Source organism: Mustela lutreola, chromosome 10 (assembly GCF_030435805.1).
Source record: "Mustela lutreola isolate mMusLut2 chromosome 10, mMusLut2.pri, whole genome shotgun sequence".
Classification (NCBI taxonomy): Eukaryota; Metazoa; Chordata; class Mammalia; order Carnivora; family Mustelidae; genus Mustela; species Mustela lutreola.
Window position 1 is genome coordinate 42494325 of NC_081299.1, and position 21050 is coordinate 42515374.

Sequence of the window (21050 nt, forward strand, 5' to 3'; positions counted from 1 at the left end):
TGGTGGCTGGTACATCATAAATATTCAGTACATTCCAGTTATTAGCGTTTGCTCTAGCCATGTCATCCCTTCTGAGACTGCCTGCCCCGGTGGACCATGAGCTCCTCCAGGGAAGGGCTGGATCGGGCTCAGTGCAGGTCCTCAGAGCCCAGGGCCTGGCCTGGTCTGGTCTGGGTGCAGGTTTGTTGAGTGTGTGATGTTAAACCAGGATGCCATTCTAGACGAGATTACTAAAAGGTCAACTTGGCTCTTATGACCATAGGCACCCAGTGTGGGTTCCCTGAGAGCAAGTCCCCTAGACCAGCTTTGGCCCTTTGCCAGGTTTAGGGGACTCCCCCGACACTGTGTGTCTTTGTGACGTTGGCACTGGAACTTTTGGGATAGCTGGGAACTTCTGGGAGGGACTGTCTCAGGCAGTGTCCTCTCCCAGGGGAAGAGAATCTGAGAGGGTCCCTGGAGGTGTGATCCAGCGCTCTTCTTTCAGCCTACCCTTCCTGGTCATTTTTATCAATGGCTTGGCCAAGGCTACTGAGAGCGTGTGGATCAGATTTGGGGAGGACAGGAAGCTGGGGGAAAGGGCTAACGTATGGGACGAGGAAGTTGGGATGATGCAGGCTGGCCCCTCGGGCCAGTTCTGACCTGATAAAACTGAGCACGGACATATGTTGGGCCAGACCTGGCTTCCACAACTGGGGAGGTCACAGACTTTGGGGTGAGGGTGGGGGGCTGAGCCACAGCAGCAGCACATGGGAAGGGACTTCAGGGTTGGTTTGCTGCCAGCCGACTGAGTCATGTAGGGAATGGGGCTGCTGAAGGGCCAGTGGTTCCTCTGCCTGTGGGGCCAGAAACCTGGGAGCTTATGGACGAGGCCATGGACGTGCACTGACATTGAGACCCACCGGGAAAAGGACAGGGGACAGAGGTGTGTGCCTTGCTGCTGAGGTAGGTGGTGGTGACAGAGTTGTGGGCCCGGGGAACCAGTTGTGGGGGGTGGGATCTGTGGAGCAGGGAGCAGAGCAAACCTGTAGAATGCTGGGATTTGCGGGGGGAGGTGGTTGTAGCAAGTGACAGTGAAGTTCTCAGCTCAGCACCAAGAATAACTTTCTGCCCTGGAAGGGACCACCTTGAGAAGTAGCGAATGCCCAGTGACTGTAGGTGTGCAGGCAACTTGCGATGGCCACCCAATAAGTAGATTCAAAGCCTGGTTTACTAGCATGACAACACCCAGAGTCGCAACATCCCAGCACTAGGATGTCTGGGACAGGAAGGAGCCCAGAGCCCCATGGCCAAGGCCCCGGGTTCTGGCCTCAGCTGACCCAGTCAGGGAGGCTCCCTCAAGCCGGCCCTGGGATGCAGCTGCAGAGAGTCCACCAGAAAGGCGGCTGGAAGGAGGCATCTGGGGGTCCACGAGAATCCCTTTAGCCCTTCCAAGCATCATGGTTTGCATCTCCCTGGAGCAGATGACAGGCCCAGCAGCTGACAGCAAGTGCCACGTTAGCGCCGCATTACTCTTCCCAGATGGCTCTGCCACACCCCCTCCTTCACGCCAGCTCTTTCTAAGACCTGAGGCAGGATGCCCAGACTCCTACTTGGCTAAAGTCAGGGTCATCTGGTCCCAGTACCCCCTACCCAGGGTACATGTTTCTCTACCTCCTTTGCTTGCACACTTCAGAGGACAGAGAACTCACTACGTTCTGCCAACCCCTCCATATGAGCTAGCTATGCTTATTAGAAAGTCCTTCCCAGTGCCAGAATGCAATCCACATTCAGGGAAGAGAATTCCCCATTCTGGGCTCAGCCCTGCCCTCTGCAGCTACATAGACCAAAGCTCTTTGGTTCCACTGTAGATGTTGTGGGGCTCAGAATGCAGAGGTGGGGTGGGAAAGGAGGAGGGCTGGATTGGGGGGTGGGCCAGGCATGGGTCTAGCAGGACACCGCAGCCTTGCCATCCCCAACCGCCCTCTGAAGGTCCCTCCTTTCCAGCAGACCACTGGGCACCAGAACAATGCTTCATTGGGTCTTGCAGATAACAAGCTCACAACTAATGTGCACATAACCAGCTTGAACAGAATCGAAAGTTGAAGCTGGAGGAGCCACAGCAGCAGCCCTCAGAGCTCACGGTCTGACCATCGACCTTTCTAGTCACCTAGTCACCTTCTACCAGGAGGGCAATAAGGGTCTCGTCCAGTTCCTAACTCCGCAAGACCTGAACTCCTACTGCTTTCTTTCCCCCAAGGCAAAGAACGTCAGGTGTGAGGGAGCCAGAGGATTCCCACGGAGGGCCACTCTGCTCTACAGTGGCAGACGGTCATCATCTCTGCCATGAGGAACAGCATCCTTAGGATGTCTGGTTATGACCACTGTCCCCATGTCATGGTTAGAAGTCCCCCACCCCCAGAGTTGAAAGGAACATGGGTCTCCTGCCTCTTCTCCCTCCGCCAGACAGTTCTTGCTGTCTCTCCACTGAGGGCTCAGGCTAGGCTGCCCAAGTGAGGCTCTCTCCAGCTCAAATGAGACCTTCCAGGGCAGTGGCTCCTGACAGACAAGGGCAGTGGAGCTTTTCACAACCTCCCCCGCCTCCCCAAACTGCTATGTCCCCAGCCTGCCCCTTGTTGAACACTGGCTCTGGGTGCTGAGGGTCTCAGGAATGAATGGGGTGGGTTCGTGGTCGTCAAGGAGCTCCTGCCAGTTGGTGGAGAGACCTGTACTGGGCAACACACGACCTTGGGTTCTGGCTGTGATGGGGAAAGGCCAGAAACAGGGCCTAGCCCAGCCTGGGAATCTAGGCTTCCCGGAGGAGGTGGCTGCTGAATGGAGCCTTGCAGGATGAGTAGTTCTCTACCTGGATGGGGGAAAGAAGGAGCATGGGAGTCCATGAGGGATGATAAAACCGGGGAGGTTTGCAGAGTCACCAGCTGCTGGTCTGACCCCACCCGCAGCCCACAGCTGGGCCATGTTCCCCATTCTGATGAGTAAGGCCATCAGCTGACTGGGCAAGAGGGCCAAGGACAGATCCCAGGGCTCCCATCAGAGAGGTCAGAGGAGCTTTGCTAAAAGAGGCTGCCCCATGACTTGCGGGGCAGAGCCGACATGCCTACGGCCTATTCCTCCTGCCTCCCTTCCGCTCACGGCGACCTGGGGAGCCCGGTGCCATTGCCCCCCGCACACTGGCTCCCCAACCAGACTTGCATTGGCCGCGCCGCCCAGGACCTTCTCCAATAAGTCAGGACGTGGGTGTTTGAGTGTTTTCTGCCAAGCTAGAGTTCCTCAGGAAGGGGGAGAAGGGAGTGTTAGGTTTCTCTGGCCAAACATGATTTCCTGATTCTAAGAAAAATCAGTTTAAAATTCTTACAAGGAAAACAGCACACACCCAGGAAGGCACAAGCACACACAGAAGTACACACTACACACGCGTGAAGAGACATACCACGTGTTCCTGCGTGGACCCACATACACACTTGGATTTCTTTGCTTTGATGTGAAGCTTACAAAACATTGTGCCATGCTCAGCATCAGTGAATCACAAACACATGGATTCAGTTTCCCCTGAATGATGCCTGGTTTAAGAAATTGAAGAATGAGGAGAGTGGAGGGTTTGGCAGAGAACAAGTGGAGAATTGGAGGCCCTCACTGGCTCCAGATGTTGGTCTGACCCACCCCTTCTTCCCGGTGTCGCTTGTCTGGGGATGTGTGAAAACAAGACGCAGTTGACTTCCCAAGCTCAGAAGCAAACGCCAGCCCATTTGGGGCCTTGACGGGCCACCAAAAAAGATAAATAAAGAAAGCACCTGCTGGGAACGGCTTTGTCACTTGGCTGACGGCATCATGTCTCTTTTATGGCTGAGGCCAGGCATGTGGTAAATAACAGAGCTCATAACTCCAGAGTTGTGGGACACAGTGATGCCCCAAAAGGACATCCAGCAGCATCCTAAGTGTCGAGTGAAAGGAGAGGGGTTTTGCAAACTCTGCATCGTCCGAGTGGAAGATGAAAACAAGTTTATGGAGATGGGGGTGCCACGTGGACAATTCTTACGACATCACGTTGAATGAAAAAGAAAGAAAAAAAAACACACAGACTTATTTTTGTGGAAGTAACAGTAATGTCTCCTCTGAGAACTCAAAGGAAGAGGAAGTTGCCAGTACTGTTTGGGATAAACTATAAATTAAAAGCAAAAGTGATCAGAGTAGTGACAGGTGCTATAACTGAGAGAAAATGGGAAAGGAAGGCCCCCAAGGCTCCAAAGACTTGACTTTTCTAGTGGAAGAGGATTAGCGTGGGCTTAGTCAGCACTGGGGCACAAAGAAGAGAGCTGAGAGCGGCAGAGCACTCAGGACACACCCAAGCACCACCCATGGGAGGTGGACCATTGTTCAAGGACATGACCATTCTGCAGCAGGTCCTAACCATCCGACTATTCCTGCGCCAGTATACTGGGAGGCAGGATTTTCTAAATTCTGTCTGAGGCTTCCGTGTGCATAGGTAGAGACAGCTAGTTTCCTTGCAACCATTTTCATTATTAGAAAACATTTTCAGGGGCTCCTGGGTGGCTCAGTGGGTTAAAGCCTCTGCCTTTGGCTCGGGTCATGATCCCAGGGTCCTGGGATGGAGCCCTGCATCGGGCTCTCTGCTCCACGGGAAGCCTGATTCCTCCTCTCTTCTCTCTCTTTCTCTGCATGCCTCTCTGCCTACTTGTGATCTCTTTCTGTCAAATAAATAAAATCTTAAAAAAAAAAACAAAACATTTTCAGGGGTGCCTGGGTGGCTCAGTCAGTTAAGTGTCTGCCTTCAGCTCAGGTCATCTTTACGGGGTTCTGGGGTTGAGCCCCATATCAGGCTCCCTGCTCTTCCTCTCCCTCCGCTGCTCCCCCTGCTTGTGCCCTCACTCTCTTTCTCAAATAAATAAAATCTTTAAAAAAAAAAAAAAAAACAGAAAACATTTTCAAATGGCAAATACAAGGTAAGAAGGCACATTTAGTCCAGGGGAAAGGAGAGACTTTTGTGGTTTGTTGGACACACCTTAAGACTTTGGGACCTTAAGATCCGCATGCAGAGTTATGAAAAGTGCCTCAGTTTGTATGAGAGGCTCAGGGGCCTTCTGAGAGAAAAGAGACTAAGATCCCACTCCCTGGTCCCTGCAATTTGAAGTTAGGGTCAGGGTATACTAGGGTACCTATGACCAAGATCTGCTGGTGCTAAAAGCCCCCAGGGCTAACCCAACAGGAGGGAAACGGGATCAGAGCTCAATTCCAAGGAACCAAGCTCAGGGCATGACTGAGGCTGCTTTAAGAACAATGACAGGGTACTTCCAGCATCTGGGAGCCAGAGCAGGGGGTCCTGTGCTGACTTGAACCAGACCATGCAGAGCCTGTGGGATCCCCAACTGGTAAGCCTGCAGGGGAAAATGCCCCGGCCTGAGACTGTGTGCACCTGTGCAATTGTGTTTATCTTTGTGAATGAATAAACTGTCATTTTGTCTGTTTCATTGTCCCTTGCCAGCATCCAAGGACTGGCCTCACAGCTCAGGGGCTCAGATGAGGGTGAACTTCTGAGTCAGTCAGCCAAGGATTACACCCTGAGCCTGGTGATTCACTACTAAGAAGGATAAGAGCAAAGATAACAGTGGCAGAATTCGGATTGTGGGATGACAGAAGGATCATTTTTCTCAATTCTCTAAAATGTTTATAATTATAGAATTTTTTAAAGTACAAAAACATCTTTAAAAGGCAACTCCAGAGCATCCTCCAAGGGTCAGTTCAAATGTTGGTCACGAAACTCCCCTGAATTCTGCCCCAGCTGCTCCTCCACTGCTCTACTCATTTAATACGCATTTATTAGATACCTACGACAGAGCAGGCCCTGTGATGTCTTGTAAGAGACAGAGGAATTCATTTTCTTCAGAATTCTTTTTATGATAAGAGCATTGTCTCTGTTTAGAAGAAATTCCTTGATGAGCCATGTGGACCAGACATGAGCAGCACCTCCACCCCACCCTACTCCAGGAACAGGGCAGGAGTCGAGGCGGCTTTTGAAAGCCAAGGAGGACAGGATTTCTGGCTGGTCGTAGAATAGGGGGAGAGAGAAGGAAGGTGGGGAAAGAGAAGGAAAGAGATGGATACACCCTATGTTGACCGCCCCGCCTCGCGGTGATCTGCACCCTTGTATCATCTCTCTCCTTAAGGGTTGGTGGGATCTGTGACTTGCTTCTAACCAAGAGGACATGGCAAAGGTGATGGGACATCACCCCCATGATTATGTTATGTGAGACTGTCTCAGCAGATTGGAGAGTGAGGGATCCTCCTCTTGGCCTTGCTGAAGCCAAAAGCCATGTTGGAAATCACCTTTGAAGAGAGCCAGAAGGCCGGGAACCGCTGGTAGCCTCTGGGACCTGAGGATGGCCTACAGCTGACAGCTATTAAGAAGCTGGGTCCTCAGACAAATAGCCACAAGGAAATGACTTCTGCCAGTGACCCAGATGAACTTGGAAATAGATGCTTCCCTGGCTCTGCCTTCAGATGAGAACACAGCTCTGCGAATGCTTCAACTGAGACCTCATTCAAGCCTCATGAGAGCCTGAGCAGAGGATCCAGCTGAGCTATGCCTGGGCTCCCGACCCCTGGAAAGTGGTAGATAATTAATGGCTAAGTTTGTGGTAATTGTTCCCAAGTAATAGATAACTAATATACACAGAGAGAGAACCAAGAGATGGCCGAAGGGCTTACACTTCTCAATATGATCCTTCCCTGTGATCTTGCCCCCAACTGTCAGTGAAATTACTAAATTTGTGCACGGTTCGAAGCAAGGGATCTGTGTGTGAACAGGAGACTGGCAAAGGCTGTCCCCTGACTAGTTGCAGGAATGTGAAGGCAGAGGAAAGCAAGAGGCTCTAGGAATTCCTGGAGAATGAGGCGACCGTGACAACCATCTCACCTGGAATGACTCTGGGCAAGGGCGACACGTGAATGTCACGTGGACACACATGGTGCCTTGTCTGTGTGCCTGCTGAGGCTGCCACGAACACAGGTGTGCGGGTGTATCCATGTTCCCAAGTGCGCCGGAGCACAGAGAGGCTTCCCAGAGGAAGTGATGAGGACAGGTGCTGAGTAAAAGCATGAAGAAGGAAGAGGTCACTCGAGGGGGTTGCCTGCTGAGAGCTCAAACCCAGGTGGAGGGTTTCGTGAAACATCTCTGGGCCTCGGAGAAGCCTGGTGAAGCTTTCATGAGTCAGAAAAAACAGCTGATATTCATCCTGTAACAGGGGCTCTGCTGGGCGCTCCAAGGACATTATCTTATTTCATTCTCAGAAGGGAGGTGGGTGTCTCCCCATTATACAGGGCAGGTTACTAAGGCTCAGATGCTGAGAGACTTGGTCAGGTTCAGACCTCCAGTGAGGGACTTCAAAGCCCCAGCTGCTCCCCGGCAGTCTCCTGCAGGTTTTCAACCATGCCGGCCAGTACCGAGGGCCCACCGCCCTCTCTGTGAAGTACGAAGCCACAACTGGCCAACGGCAGCTTGCACTCAGCTGGGCCATGGCGTGCCCGTCTGAGGAGGGGGCTCAGGCCAGGTGCTGGCTTGGATTCAGCAGTAGGAGTGGCTAGTCCAGACAGGAATGCTGATTTATTTCTATGTCACTACTATGCAAAAAAAAAAGGGGGGGGGGTCTGTACACCGTCATGTGCTATGCCAGCAGTGACTGTGAATTCATTTCACAGACAGTACTGAGTACTTCTGGGGTATGAGCAGTATCCACGGGGGAGACAGGTCATCGTAGATAGTTATCAATAAATGAAGATCTGGGAGAACTTCAGACAGAACCTTGAGCTAGATCTTGAACACAGCGAGGGCACTTTAATTAGGAAGAGGAGAGGGCATTCGTGGAAGGAGGAACGACCTGAGCAAAGGCATGAAGGAAGAAAAGCACATGGCATGCTTAGGGACTAAGGAGGAAACCGCCTGGTTGCAGAGACTTGGCGAAGGGACAGGGTGGCATTGCTGCTGGGAAAGAGGTGGGAACATCTGGCATTATGGGTGCTAGGCTTCGGGGCCCCGAATTGCGGGTTATTGGAACCGGAAGCAAATGTGCCTTAATCCTTATCCTTTCACTGCCCTGGAGCAATTATTTATTTGAGAGAGAGATGGGGGGAGAGCACAGAGGGAGAGAGAGAAGCAGACTTCCCGCTGGGCAGAGAGCTGGATGCGGGGAGCTCTATCCCAGGCTCCTGCTCTGGAGCAGTTACCAGGCAGAACAAGCCCTGTCTCCTGGGGGTACAGCGCAGAGCCCCTGGGTCCTGCAGAGCAGCAGCCTTCTGCCAAGCTCTTTAGCTCTCCGGCCAGAAGGCTTGATCCCCAGACAGGAGGGTTTTTTGTGTTGTTTTGTTTAACCACTCGAACACACGTGGAATTTTAAAGCAAACCCCTACTTGTTCCCCTTTGGCAGTTCCGGTTTAGTCAGCCCAGTGTGAAGTCTGACATCTGAATGGTCAGAGCAGCTCTGCTGATTTTGCTCTGTCCTAAGCAATGACCCCCTGAGGGCTGCCCCCTGAGGACTCGAATCACCAGCCCTGAACTGGCCAGGAGCAAGAGCTCAGGGAGCTGTGGGCGCCCAATGGATAGATGGATGGATCGCAGACCAGCTGAAGCCAGAGGAAGACATGTTCAGGGATGGAGGGGCTGGGGCTTAGAAATGTGTCAATTTTTCCCCCAAGAAGGTTTAATTCTCCCTGTGTAGGAAACTGTGAAAGCACTTCCGTTTTTCAGTGACACAACCACTCTGCACCAGCCCAAACTGTATAATAAACAAAGGAAATGTGTGAACACACACTGTCTTCTCTCAAGTTAATACCACATTCCGTTCCCAGTGCAGAGAATGCACTTTTGTCTAGTGGAGAAAGACTGGGCCTCTGACAGCCAGGATTTGGAGAGCTGGACAGGCCCTTAGTCACTAGGTAAGCTGGGTAAACCAAGGCCCACAGTGAGGGTACCTTAGTTAAGATCACGTGATAATCTCTGGAGGAAGCAAGTCACTGACCCAGGCCTCTGATTCTGATTCCAGGGATTTTTTTTTTTTTAATTTTTATTAAGTAGTTTCCACACCCAGTGTGGAGACTATCATGAGGCTTGAACCCACAACCCTGAGATGAAGACCTGAGCTGAGTCAAGAGTCGGTCACTCAACCAATTAGCCATCAAGCCACCCCTGACTCCAGGACTTTTTGACAAGTTAAATGACTTGCCAGGGTCACAGAGCCAGGCAATGGCAGGGCCAGGGCAGGAACCCAGGTCTGTGTGAGTCCACGCCCATGCCAGGGCTTCTGCCTCTGAGGTGTTTGGGTTCTGAGTAAGACTTGACGCCCAGGCAGTAAGGAATGTCAGTGGTCAAGGTCAGTAAAGCCGCCTAGCAGAAGTACCGTGCTTAATATTATAATAAAAGTGAGAAAAGGGGAGGAAAAAAGAGAATCCTGTGCTTCCACCACCAACACACTTGTTCAGTTGTCTTGTAACCTTGTGTTTTCTCATCTGTCTCCCTCCCAGGCTGTGAGCTCCTCAGTGACTGACCCTCAGGCGTCTCTGTATCCACAGTGCCCACATCAGGGCCAAGTGCCCGGAGCCCACGGGGCATGATTGTTGAATCCCTTCGAGAATTCACCTGATAGGTGTTAAGGAGTACCCACTCTGTGCCGGGCACTCGGCTAGGTGGAGAGTACGACCTCCGCCTCTACAGCATTTGCAGTCCTTTTGGGAATTAAAGAAACACGGGGCCATGTGAGTCCAAACAGGATGACAACATGCGGTAAGTGTCGTGCATGGAAAGGAGTGGGGCTTGGTGAGACCCAGCGAAGGTGCTGCTGGGGGGATGAGCAGGCCCTTCTGAGGCAGGGACGTGGAGGTGGCCATCTAAGAGAAGAGAAGGAGGAAGAGATGTAGGGTGCGGGGAAGCGAGTTGCAGGCAGAAGGAACAGCCTTGTGGAGACCCCAAGATGGGGGAGGGGTTGGTCTGGTCTTCAAGGCCCGTGGGACTGGAGTGAGTGAGGCCTGGATAAAGTGGGGTGCTGGCAGGGGTGGATCGGGCAGGGCCTTGGCGATCAGAGGAAGAGTGAAAGGGTTTGTTGGAAATGCTGTGGCAGCCATGGATGGTTTTGGGTTAATGGATAGCACAGCCCAGGTGACTTTTCAGGAGGTGGTTCTGACCACGGGGTGTGGAGCAGGTGGGAGGGGAACAGGAACGGAGCAGGGAGCCTGGTCAGGTGACCGTGGAGTCTGGACCTGTGCAATGGGGAGGAAGCTGGGTTGGATTTGGGGGGAAGAACCAGCCGCAGCCACTGATGGACAGGCTGGTGGTGGGAGTGGGAAGGGAATAATTAGCAGGGAGGCGTGAAGAACTGGGTGGATGGAGCTGCTGTTTATGGACCAGCAGAAAGCAGAAGGAAATGGTTTGTGGGGTAAAATCACGGGCTGGCTGCACAGATTGGAGACTCCTGTTAAGCATCCAGAGGCTATGTCAAATAGGTAATTTGAGTGTGGGGGTCAGACGAGAGACCTGGGAGTACTTGGGAGTGTCGGGCTTGCAGGGGGTACTTCAAAGCCTCGAGGATGGACGAGAGGAGCTCTGAAAAGCAGAGGAAGAGAGCCTGGGATGGAGGGGCAGAGAACAGGCAACAGCTGGGAGGAGGAATTCCAGAGGGAAACGGGGATCAGCTGCTCTGTTGAGTGCATCAGCTGTGTGGAGAGAGGTCATGCAGAGCAGGAACTGAGTGTCCTTGGATTTAGCAACATGGAAGCTACTGGTGACCTTCACTGACTCCGTGAATGACTCAAAAGATGCATAAAGAGGAGACAAGAGCTAGAGTGGATTGAGGAGTTCAGGAAAGCTTTTAGAGGGAGGGAGGCAGCCTTTCCGCAAGATCCTTGGGAGGCTGAGTCCTGAGAGACATAAATGCTGCCTGTAGGAGACTGAACTGAACTTGACAAAGCCCCCCCGCCACCTGATGGGGGAGCAGAGGGTACAGCTGGAGGGAAAGGTGGGGAGGAGCTGGCTCACTGCTCAGTAGTGGGGAATCCGATGACCTCGCCCCAGGAGACAGAACCCCCTACCCCCAACCAGCACACAGAGGGGACTCAGAGAGGTGTGTTCATGTCCCTCCATGCACAGAAGTCCTGGGAGGTGAGGATTCCAAACCCACAGCCTCAGAGCAAAGAAGGGCTCTCAGACACCATCTGGAGCTGCCAGCTCATTACACAGAGAGGGGCAAGGTCTGGCTCCAGGTCACCCAGCATGGCAGTGATAGGGGATAGGTGATCTTCACTGATTTCCAGTGGCCCTCCCCCAGTGAGTCAAGTGTGATTTCTTTCGCCCGGCACACAAGGTCTTTCCTGCTTGAGCAAGAACCCAGTCCCTCCCCAACATCTAGCACATACAAGTATGCGTAGCCAGGGGCAGTCCTCGCAATCACCCTTTAAAGTAGTTGTTAAGGTTCTCATTTTGCAGACCAGGAAACTGAAGCTCAGAGGAGTCTGGGCACCTGTCCTAGTTTGCCCAGCTGAGCCCGGATATCATCTCCGGAGTGTCTCCAAAGTTGTCTTTCCCCCATGCTCTGCGCATTCACCATAAACAGCCTCTCTGGGATGCCGTCCCCGTCCCAGGCCCTGAGTCACCTGGGAGTCGGGTCACGTCCCCCGACACCAAATCACTTGTTTAAGTCACAAAAAAGTCCATTGAATGGGCCTGAAATCAGTGGTGCCCTGATGCCCCAGCAGCCCGGGCCTCCACCTAATGACCACAGGGACCCCACAGGCACGCTATTCCCAGGGCCCATCGCCCCAGGCCAGCCACCCACAGCAGGAGTGTGTGCCCCCCCCCCCATTGGCACAGGACCTTCTCCCCTCCCAGCCCCAACTGCCGAAAACCCCTGCCCCTTCCTCACCTGGAGACCACCAGTGGTAGGATCAGCATCTTCAGCATCCGCATCAGGAGCTCCCCAGGAAACTGGAAGTAACTAATTTCCTGAAAATACAGCAAGAGCAGGGGTATAGGAGGCTGCTTACAGTCTCCGAGCACTGTTTCACCCATGCACTCCTTGGGAACACAAGGACATGGAGGAAGCCACGGCTGGGGAGCCAAACAGACTTGGATTCTAATCTTGACCTCCTGTAACTAGCTGTGTAGCCTTAAGCAAGTTACTCAGCCTCTCTGAGTTTTTCTCATCTTTACGTAAGGGTTGCAACCTCTTGGTAGGAGCCTTTGGAGGCTTCAGTGTGAGGAGGCACAGAAAGCACCTGGCAGATGGGATGGGAGTAAAGGCTCTGTAATGGCGGTAAGTGGCGGCTCTCCCTGACATCTGCTCGGTCGGCCCGCCTGTTCGCGGTGCACGTGCGTCTCCTGCAGCAGATGGTCAGTGGCAGGAGGGCAGGGCTAGAGACCGTTCACACATTTTCTCAGCCCAGGCTGGGCAGGCCTCATGCTGGGCACCCCAGAATGAATGCAGCCCCGCTCCTGCACCCAAGACTGCTCAGCTCGGTGTGTGAGGAGACTGACTCAGAGACAGAGCATGGCCTTTTTGAGTTTGTGCCTCCTTCTGCAAGGGGTACACCCATGGGTGCGGTTACCCCCAACACCACGCCGGGTCCCTGCCAGCCCCTTGCTGTGTGCCCATGGAAAATGCTGAAGGAGAGCACATCGGTTGGAGTGGGTGGGACACCACTCAACAGAGAGCCCTTACCCGCCAAGTTCTTGGCATTCAACTTCTGCACAGGCCGCTAGGTTCATCCTACCCATGGGGCCTTGGATTGGGGGGGCCAAGTCTGTGTCCCCTTCCCCCATCAGCTGTCTCCAGAGTCCCAGGACCAGAACCCGACAGTGAAGTAGAAGGGCCCCTAAGCCCAGCTGACTTTGAATTTTAGATGAACAACAACTGAAATGCAAATTTAACTGAGTGTGTGGTTTTTAAATTTTTAAATTTAATTTAACTCAGTCTTGCTATTTCTGGCAAACCTAGCTTGAGGCTACTTTTCCGAGGGTAATGTTGTGGGTGAGGCTGGTACAGGGACTTTCAAGCACCATCCAAGTTAAATTTTTGTACTTGCAACCCTCTTTTCTCCCTCCCTTCTCCTCCCTCCCTCTCTCCCTTCCTTCCTTCCTTCCACCGGAGCTAAACACTTGGTTAATGGTTTGATGCTTTGGAAAGCCCCAACTCCTATAGTTTTGGTGCTGAGAAGGGGTTTTAAAGATCTTCTAGTTCAGCTGAGCCAAAAGACAGGACTTAGCGGTGACAGTGGAAGCCCAGAAATCAGGCCTCCTTTCCCATTCTACTATCATTTCCAGTGCTCCAGAAATCTTTATGAAATAAGGATGAATGGGAGAGGAACTTTTGAGTCCTTACATGAGCAAAAATGCCTTTATCCATCCTCCCCTCACCTCGGATAGTAGTCTGGCCGTGTATAAGATTCTTAGTTTGAAAGAATTTTCCCTCCAAATTTCAAAGGCATTTCCCTTTGTCTTCTGGATTCCAGTGCTGTGTATGTTTGGAGCCATTCTTTCTATCCCTTAGTGGAGACTTGTTTCATTCCCTCAGAACCACTGAAGGATTTTCTGTTAATTTCCAGTTTTCTATAATTTTCATGGTGATGTACCACCGCCTGAGATTTTCTTCTTTCTTTTAAAAACAAAATTCATAGTGCTGTGCATACATTTCAATTCTGAGAACTTTCTTATAGGCTCTGTGAAATTTTCTCTCCATTTTTTCTGTTAGCTCTCTCAAAAACCCATACATACTAGAGAGCATGTTGGACATCTCCGATTTTCTTCTATTTTCATCTCGTTTTGTTTTACTTTCTGGGAGATTTCTGCAACTTTATCCTAGCTACTGACATGTTTATCTTGCCTCATCGATTTTTAATTTCTAAAAATTCTTTCTTGTTCTCAGATTGTTCCTTCTTTTTGCATCCTGTTCTGTTTTATGGTCACTGTATCTTCTCTTACATCTCTGAAGAACTTAAGGCAAGATTTTAAAATTTTTCTTCTATTTCCTGCATTGTCTCTGCTTCATTAGAGACCCTCTTTTCTATTTCTTTAGTCCCTGTCTTTCTGTTAGAAGCTTTGCCTTTGGCTTTCTCCTCTTATGTAAGTGTGAGGCACTGAACTTACATGTGCATGAATGGAAATCGTCAGGTGATGGCTCCTTGAGGACAGGTGATGGGGGACAGTCTGATTTGTTTACTCTGGATAGGGTGGGATGGGGGAGGAGATCTTTTTTCTGAGGCTCAGTGAGAAGTCTCTTCTCACCTCCACTAGGGGCTGAGGGTGTGCCTAAGCCCAGCTGATGGTAGTCTTACAGGGATCCCACACTGCAGTGCAGATGCCCAGTCATTTGCGGGACCCATGTGCTTCATCACTTCCCCTCCCCCAACGCACACAGGTGGACCGATTTCCCTGTCAGGCTTCTCTGTGAGACACAAGCAGGTAGGGTGAGTGAGAGGGTGGGTGAGGAGCGCCCTGATTACATGGACTGGAGCAGACTGACAGGCTTTACTGCTCCAGTTACAAAATTCCAACCAATGCCCCTGATTTCACCTCCTGGCTTCACCTGGTCTCCTGCAGCTCTTTGCACTTTCAAGTGCAGAAACTTTCTGGAGTTTTCCAAGCCAAACTGACATGGCATCTACTTCTATAGACACAGGCTTCAGCTTTCTGTGCTCTACTAAGTGAGATCATTCAACTCTATCCACTTGCCATCTTGCCTAATTTATCGTACTCCCTCAACTTCTTTTCTCCGTTGTCTCCTTTTATGTTCTCTTGCGAGCTTATATCTTTTAAAAAATCCCATAAGTATAATTTTAGTGGAATTCCAGGAAATAAAGGAAAATGGATGCAACTGTAAATTTACCATGGTTTAACTGGAATTCTCAAAATGATCTCTGTTTTTATTCATTTATTTATTTTTGGAGAGGCAGAGAGCATGCATGCACGAGCATGGGAGGGGGAGGGGCAGAAGGAGAGGGAGAGAGAGAATCCCAAGCAGGCTCACATCTTACAACCCCGAGATCATGACCTGAGCTGAAATCAAGAGTTAGACACTTAACTGACTAAGCCTCCCGACTTAGGGGGCCCCTCAAAATGATCTATATTTTTTCATGAGCTACTAGTTCCAAAAATCTGTGCTCTTGTAAGTTCTTTTCACAAGTAGGATGTGCTTCCATTTTGCAAATTGTTTATGACTTTTGCCTGTTGCATAAGCTTGCAAAATAAGAAGGGTTTAGTTTCTGAGTCACAGGCGGAGATCACAGAAACAACTCCTGGATTTCCAAGTAGGATGCTGAGAAAGCCAGTTCTTGCCAAGTAACTTCTCTAAGACTCCACAGCCTTTCTTCAGTTTATCTGGCAGGTTAATCCAGACCGGAACACATTTGCATTTCCAAGCAGATGGGGCAGGCAGCTTTGGCAAAGGAGGCCCCAGATGAGCTTGGCTTTTAGTAAAAAGCATTCCAATTTGTTTTCACAAAATAATCTTCCTGCAGGAAATGTATTTGTCATTGCTCAGGGAAATTAAAGAAAGTAGATTGCAGATTGTTTGTGTTGTTGCGTTTAATTCAGCAAAGAGGCGAGGGCTCGCTCTGCGACAAGCCTGAGCTAGACTCACATTTTGGCTCATGAAAGCCCATGTGATGTTCAGCAAGTCAAAATCTGCCAGGAGCTCCAGACACCTGCACAAAAGGCTCCAGAGCGGCACAGCTGGCAGCTGGTTACAGGGGAAGGCTGAGTGTGATGTGAGCGAGGGAAAAGAGCATTATTTCAGATGGAGGCAGGAATGGGAGAATTTTTGTAAGGTATGGAATATGAGATGACTCTCGACACAGGTAGGCCTTGGACAGTCAGATGAGGGAGGAGTCAAGTACCAGCTACTCAGCGCTGCTGGAGGCCAGGAACTGCTGAGCCCTTGTTTATGTTCCTGACAGTTCCAGCAGACATATGGTGCCCCCACCCCAGACAAGGAGAATGAGGCTCAGAAAGGAGAGAGGATTTTGCCAAAGGCCACACAGCCGCTTATGAGTAGAGACCAAGTTCAAGGCTCTGCAGCCTCTAGAGTCTAAGTCCCTCTCTTAATAGCTGAGAGTGGCTTAACAGTGTTAGCCTGGAAATAGGGGCTCAGTTTTCAGGGAGGGGGTGTTTCCCTTTTCCCGGAAGATGAAGTCTGACGCTTTAGCCCCAGGTAGGTCATCTTTGGTATTGGGGAGCTTCAGGAAGAGGAGGCTTGTGAAATAGAGGATATCCCTGAAGCCCATTGACGAAGACTCTCTCCTCAAAGAGACATGACACTGGCCGCCTGGGGCCCTCATTTTGGCCAGGCCTCATCGTTAGGTCTTGTCTTTGGCCTTCCTGGTTCAGTTAGAGCAAACATCCTGCTATGTTCATTTAGTGAGAATGACCCCTCTCTACCTTCGGCAAGAATCCCTCCCCGTCTCCTCTTAGCAATGCTCTCTCAGTTGGCCCCTCACTATGTTCCCTGTCTCTAAGCCCCAGCTGTCTTTGTTGTGTTCAGACTTGAGCCTGATCTCTCTCCCTTAGTCCATGGTCTTGACACCTATCCTAGTAGTCCTGAATGAAGTCTCCCTTACTGTTTTACAAGGGTCAAAATCATGTTTTCTCCAGTGCCATACGAGTGTCCCTCCCTGTCCTGTGGGAGATGGGTGCTGAGAGGGAAAGGGACCCTTGCTCAGACAAGGCATCGCCACCCTTGTGGTTACACAGGTCGGAACCCCAGGGGCCTGCGCTGCTTCCCAGCCCCATAGCCAATGCACCCCCACATCCTGAGGGTTCCTTTTCTGGAAACAGGTCCCACATGGGCCCTGTTCATCCTGCTGTCAGGTCTCACCCCTGTAAATACCTCTTCGCCTGACCCTTGCCTGGCTCACGACTTCCTCATCCTGCACTCTGCACCAGAGTGATCTCTCCAAACTGAGATCTGATCATTTCACTCCCCTTCCCAGAGCCTTGCACTGTGGGGCCAGGCCCCTGAGGGCCCCTGGGCTCTATCCCTTGCCTCTGGGGGTATGTCCCCCTGCTGCCGTGAACGGTCTGCTCCACACATGCCCAGGTCTTTTATGGCCCCGTGTCTCGCTCCAGCTCTTCCTTCTGCTCAGGATACACTTCCTGGTCTCTCTCCATCTGAGCTACTGTGGGAGGTGTTCTCTGATGCCTGCTTTGCGGTCTTCTGAGACCCCGTTCTCCCCGCTCCCATGCGTCTTCACCCTGTGCTTATTCGAATGAGATGCCCTGTCCTCTTGCTCACCCGGTGATGCTGTCTGTAACTACTTCCCCTGCCATTTTACCAGCTCTCACTCTAGCCCCACAGTGTTTCATCACACCCTTGCTACAGATAAGAAGACTGAGACTCAGAAAGGCAAAGTGACTCCTCCACTCTCATGTCACTAGGGAGCCACAGAGTGGGACTATGATTCCCAGATCCCTCAGGCCCACATACTCCTCCTCGGCAGGGACCCTGAGAAGCTCTGGGGTGGCTGACCTGTGGTGAGAGGCGACGGGTCCTCAGGAAGAAGCCGAGAAGGCAGCCCACGGTGACAGACAGCACAGACAGGATGAGTAGTCCATTTCTCTTGCACACGTCCTTCCCTCGTGCCAGGATGGCACCTGGCACCATGGTGAGCCCAGCCTGCTGGCCCAGGGCACGGTACCATTCCATGCATGTGAAGCCAGCCGGGGTCACAGGGTCCCAGCCAGGGGCTCTGGCTGCTCGGCAGGCTGGGGGAGCAGTTGCTAAGCACTGGTCAACAGCCCCATGGCCATGGCCTGCATGGCTGCCCCAGAGGGAAGCCACAATCCTATTACCGGCTGCATCATTAGGAGCCAGAAACAGATTAGGGCCTGGGAAATTAGAGCAGCCACGTGGTCTGGGGTTTTGGACCTCAAAGCCAAGTGCACCTCTTAAACAGGGGATAGGCTCAGAGATTTGCTTGGTTGATTTGATTTTTACCCGTACTTTATTCCAGAAAGAGCTGAAGGCAAAGCAATAATTAAGCATTACTGTGTACCAGGTGCTATTCTAGAAGCATATTACTTACACTAGCACATTTAATCCTAATAATCAGTTCCAAGAAGCAATTACTAGGAGTATCATTTTACAGATGAGGAAACTGAGACAAAGGGCATGCGCTGTATGCCAGGCCCATTCACTTGCTTGACCTGTGTGAGTTGTAGGGGTCATTGCAACAACCCTAAGATTTCAACGATTGCTTTCCTGAAAGGGAGATCGAGACCCCAGGAATTAGAGTCTTCTGGTCGTGGTCACAGAGCTTACAGTAGCAGAATGGAATTCAGGCCTGTGATGGTTTGATTGGCGCCCCAGGGACAGATAGGTGGCTTCAGAAGTGCCTAGCAGTATCGTGGGGCCTGTAGGCTCTGAGTCCAGTGCACCTGGGTTCAGACTTGGGGCCTGCCATTCACTGTGACGTGAATTCCTCACTGTTGCTTCAAGCCTGAAGCTGGGACTCTGCAGGCTCTCAGGGCCTGTTATTTTGAAAAATGACACAGCCCAAGGGACCTATTCAAGTCCCAGCTCTGCCATTGACCAGCTGGGTGGTATGACCATGGGCACGGTGCCTCAGTTTCCCCATTCATAAGACAAACATAATAATGGTGTCTGCTTGGTTGGGGCTGGTGTCCCATCCCAAGATTCTTTGTGAAAGCAGGGCTGAACTGTGCTGGGCGGAAGAGGGGAGAGAGCTGTGAGGATCACTGTCCACATTTAGCAATTTTTTGAGAAAAGCTTGCTCTTTCTCGTGGCCTGGACTGCCCTTTAAAGCTAGAGGGAATTAACTCTAGTCTGTTTCCTGGGGAGTCTGTAATCTCATTAGGGGCAGTCAGGCGGCAGCAGGGAGTGCAGTCTGCTGTAGGGGGGTTGTGCAGGGGGGAAAGGGCTGCCTCTCTGACACAGGGAACAAGGAGGATGGTGGAGGTGATGGGGCCAAGGAACCGCTGGGTCTAGGCAGAGGGGGCTGGGTGTAGGCCCTAAGCTAGGCACAGGGCTCCCAACTGGGAGGGGACCCTTGGATATTGGTCCCAATCTAACCAGCTCTGTGACTTCACCCTCTCTGGGCCTCAGTCTTGCTGGCCTTCGAATGAGAAGCAGGGGGTGTGGGGACCTGACTGACTCAGTCAGTAAAGCATGTGACTCTTGATATCAGGGTTGTGAATTCAAGCCCCAAATTGGGAATGGAGCCTACTGAGAAAATAAGTAAAAAGTCTTAAAAAAAAAAAAAAAAGAACGAGAGAACCAGGCTGAGTACTTTCTAAGGACCCCTCTGTTCAATAAGCCAAACTTCCGAAGGCCCTGCCCTTTGCTGGTAATTTTGGGGAGTAAGGGTAGAGTGACTACAGGTCTGTGAGGTATGTTTTCTCCAACTCTGATTCTTAAAACCAAGAATTTTCTGACACACGTTCTACTCCAAGAAATGCCTCATTTTCCAGTTAATCAGTTGGTTTAGTTACTGTCTAAAAGAGAGAATATTCTCTTTTATTTGGATATTTGGATTTGTGTGTGTGTGTGTGTGTGTGTGTGTGTGTTTAAAGATTTTATTTATTTATTTGACAAAGAGAGATCACAAGTAGGCAAAGAGGCAGACAGAGAGGGGGAAGCAGGCTCCCGGCTGAGCAGAGAGCCCGATGTGGGGCTTGATCCCAGGACCTGGGTTCATGACCTGAGCCAAAGGCAGAGGCTTTAACCCACTGAGCCACCCAGGTGCCCCTGGCCCTAATCACGCCACTGATGCAGGTGTGCCTTGCTCTCCATGTCAGCCTCAAGACTCTGACTCCCAAGGTGATCCCACAATGGCTTCTGTCTCCCATCCTTTTCCCTCTGACAGTACCACCCCCTACCTCCCAGACTCCAGGCCTTTTTTTCCGCTGTTCCCATTGTCTTCAACAGGCAAAATTACAACTCATTCAAGCAAATGTTTTTACAGCACCGTGTCATGCCACCCGTGCTGGGTACTAGGGAAACAGCAACGTGTTGACCAGTACTTGCCTTCAGGAAGCTTGTAAGAAAATTGAGGGGGCTCTAAAAGAAGACCAGTTCACACTCACATGTAAGTGACTGAGAATGAGCTTACTAAGGATATTTGCGAATCAAATCGGAAAGGTCCTAGATAAGAACCCATTAATAGCTCCCTGTTGCCCACAGACTCAGTTGCCTTACAATGTTACAAGATATGCGAAAATTTTTTCAGTAATTAGAAACAAGTTGGGAAATGCTGGTTGAAACAAAGTTAAGTGGGTTTTTTACTCCAGAACAATTCAAAGTCAGACTGCTCAAGTTCAAATTTTCGGTCTACATGACATTGGGCAAATCGCTTATCTTCTCTATAAAATAGGAATAATACCACAGTACCTAGCTGATGGGATTGTGATGTGGGTCAAATATGGTGACGCGAGCTAAGTGCTCAGAGCATCTCCTGGTGCCTTGCAGACACTCACAGGGAGTTACTGTCCGTTTCACTGTTTAGTTTTGTGATACTGACATACGTTGGAGGAAGTCTCTAAGTGCGGATTCAGAACCTCAGCCCTCTTCTGGAGCAGAGACGTCCATGCGTCTAGTATTTGGGAAACACAACTTTGGAACACTCCAGACTCTGGGATGAAGTCCTTGCTCCTTAGAGAAGTGTTTGAGGGCCTTGGGCTTGCATGTGCTCACCTCCCCAGGACATCACCTCTTTGCATCCGACAGATGTGGAGCTTTTCGGACACCACCCACGTGAGTCTCTCAGCCCCACACCTCTTTCTGGCCTTCCCCCCTGTGCCCACGCTGTTTCCTCTGCCTGGAATGTCCTTTCCTCTGACTCCAAAAGCACAGGTCCAGTGCCCCGTTGACTTTGAAGTCTTCCCCGACTCTCCTAGATACAGCATTCCTTCTCTTCCTCCTGCTTAGGCCCTTCTGCAGTCACCACCTGCACGATAACCCTGGCTCCCTTCTAAGTGGCTCTAACAAGGAACTATTTATGACAACGGGTGAAGTTTCTGTTTGTTACCACGTCGCTTGATGGATCAC

The 21050-nt window shown here is 51.2% G+C and overlaps 1 protein-coding gene and 1 long non-coding RNA gene across 2 annotated transcripts in view; one reads left to right on the forward strand and one right to left on the reverse strand.

The window, feature by feature from the left end:
- The window catches only part of SLC1A7 (solute carrier family 1 member 7), a 44275-nt gene extending 26612 nt beyond the window's left edge, over positions 1-17663 (reverse strand). Inside the window, exons 1-2 of the mRNA XM_059137466.1 lie at positions 17514-17663; positions 11919-11998 (exon numbers count right to left, since the gene is read on the reverse strand). Of these exons, the coding sequence (XP_058993449.1) occupies positions 11919-11998; positions 17514-17648 (215 nt within the window). The 5' untranslated portion in view covers positions 17649-17663. The remainder of the gene's footprint in view (positions 1-11918; positions 11999-17513) is intronic.
- LOC131809962 (uncharacterized) lies at positions 8854-20755 on the forward strand. Its single transcript, XR_009345348.1, has 3 exons — positions 8854-8943; positions 9529-9787; positions 20509-20755. It is a non-coding gene; the product is annotated as an uncharacterized LOC131809962 (long non-coding RNA).
- The last annotated feature ends 295 nt before the right edge of the window (positions 20756-21050 follow it).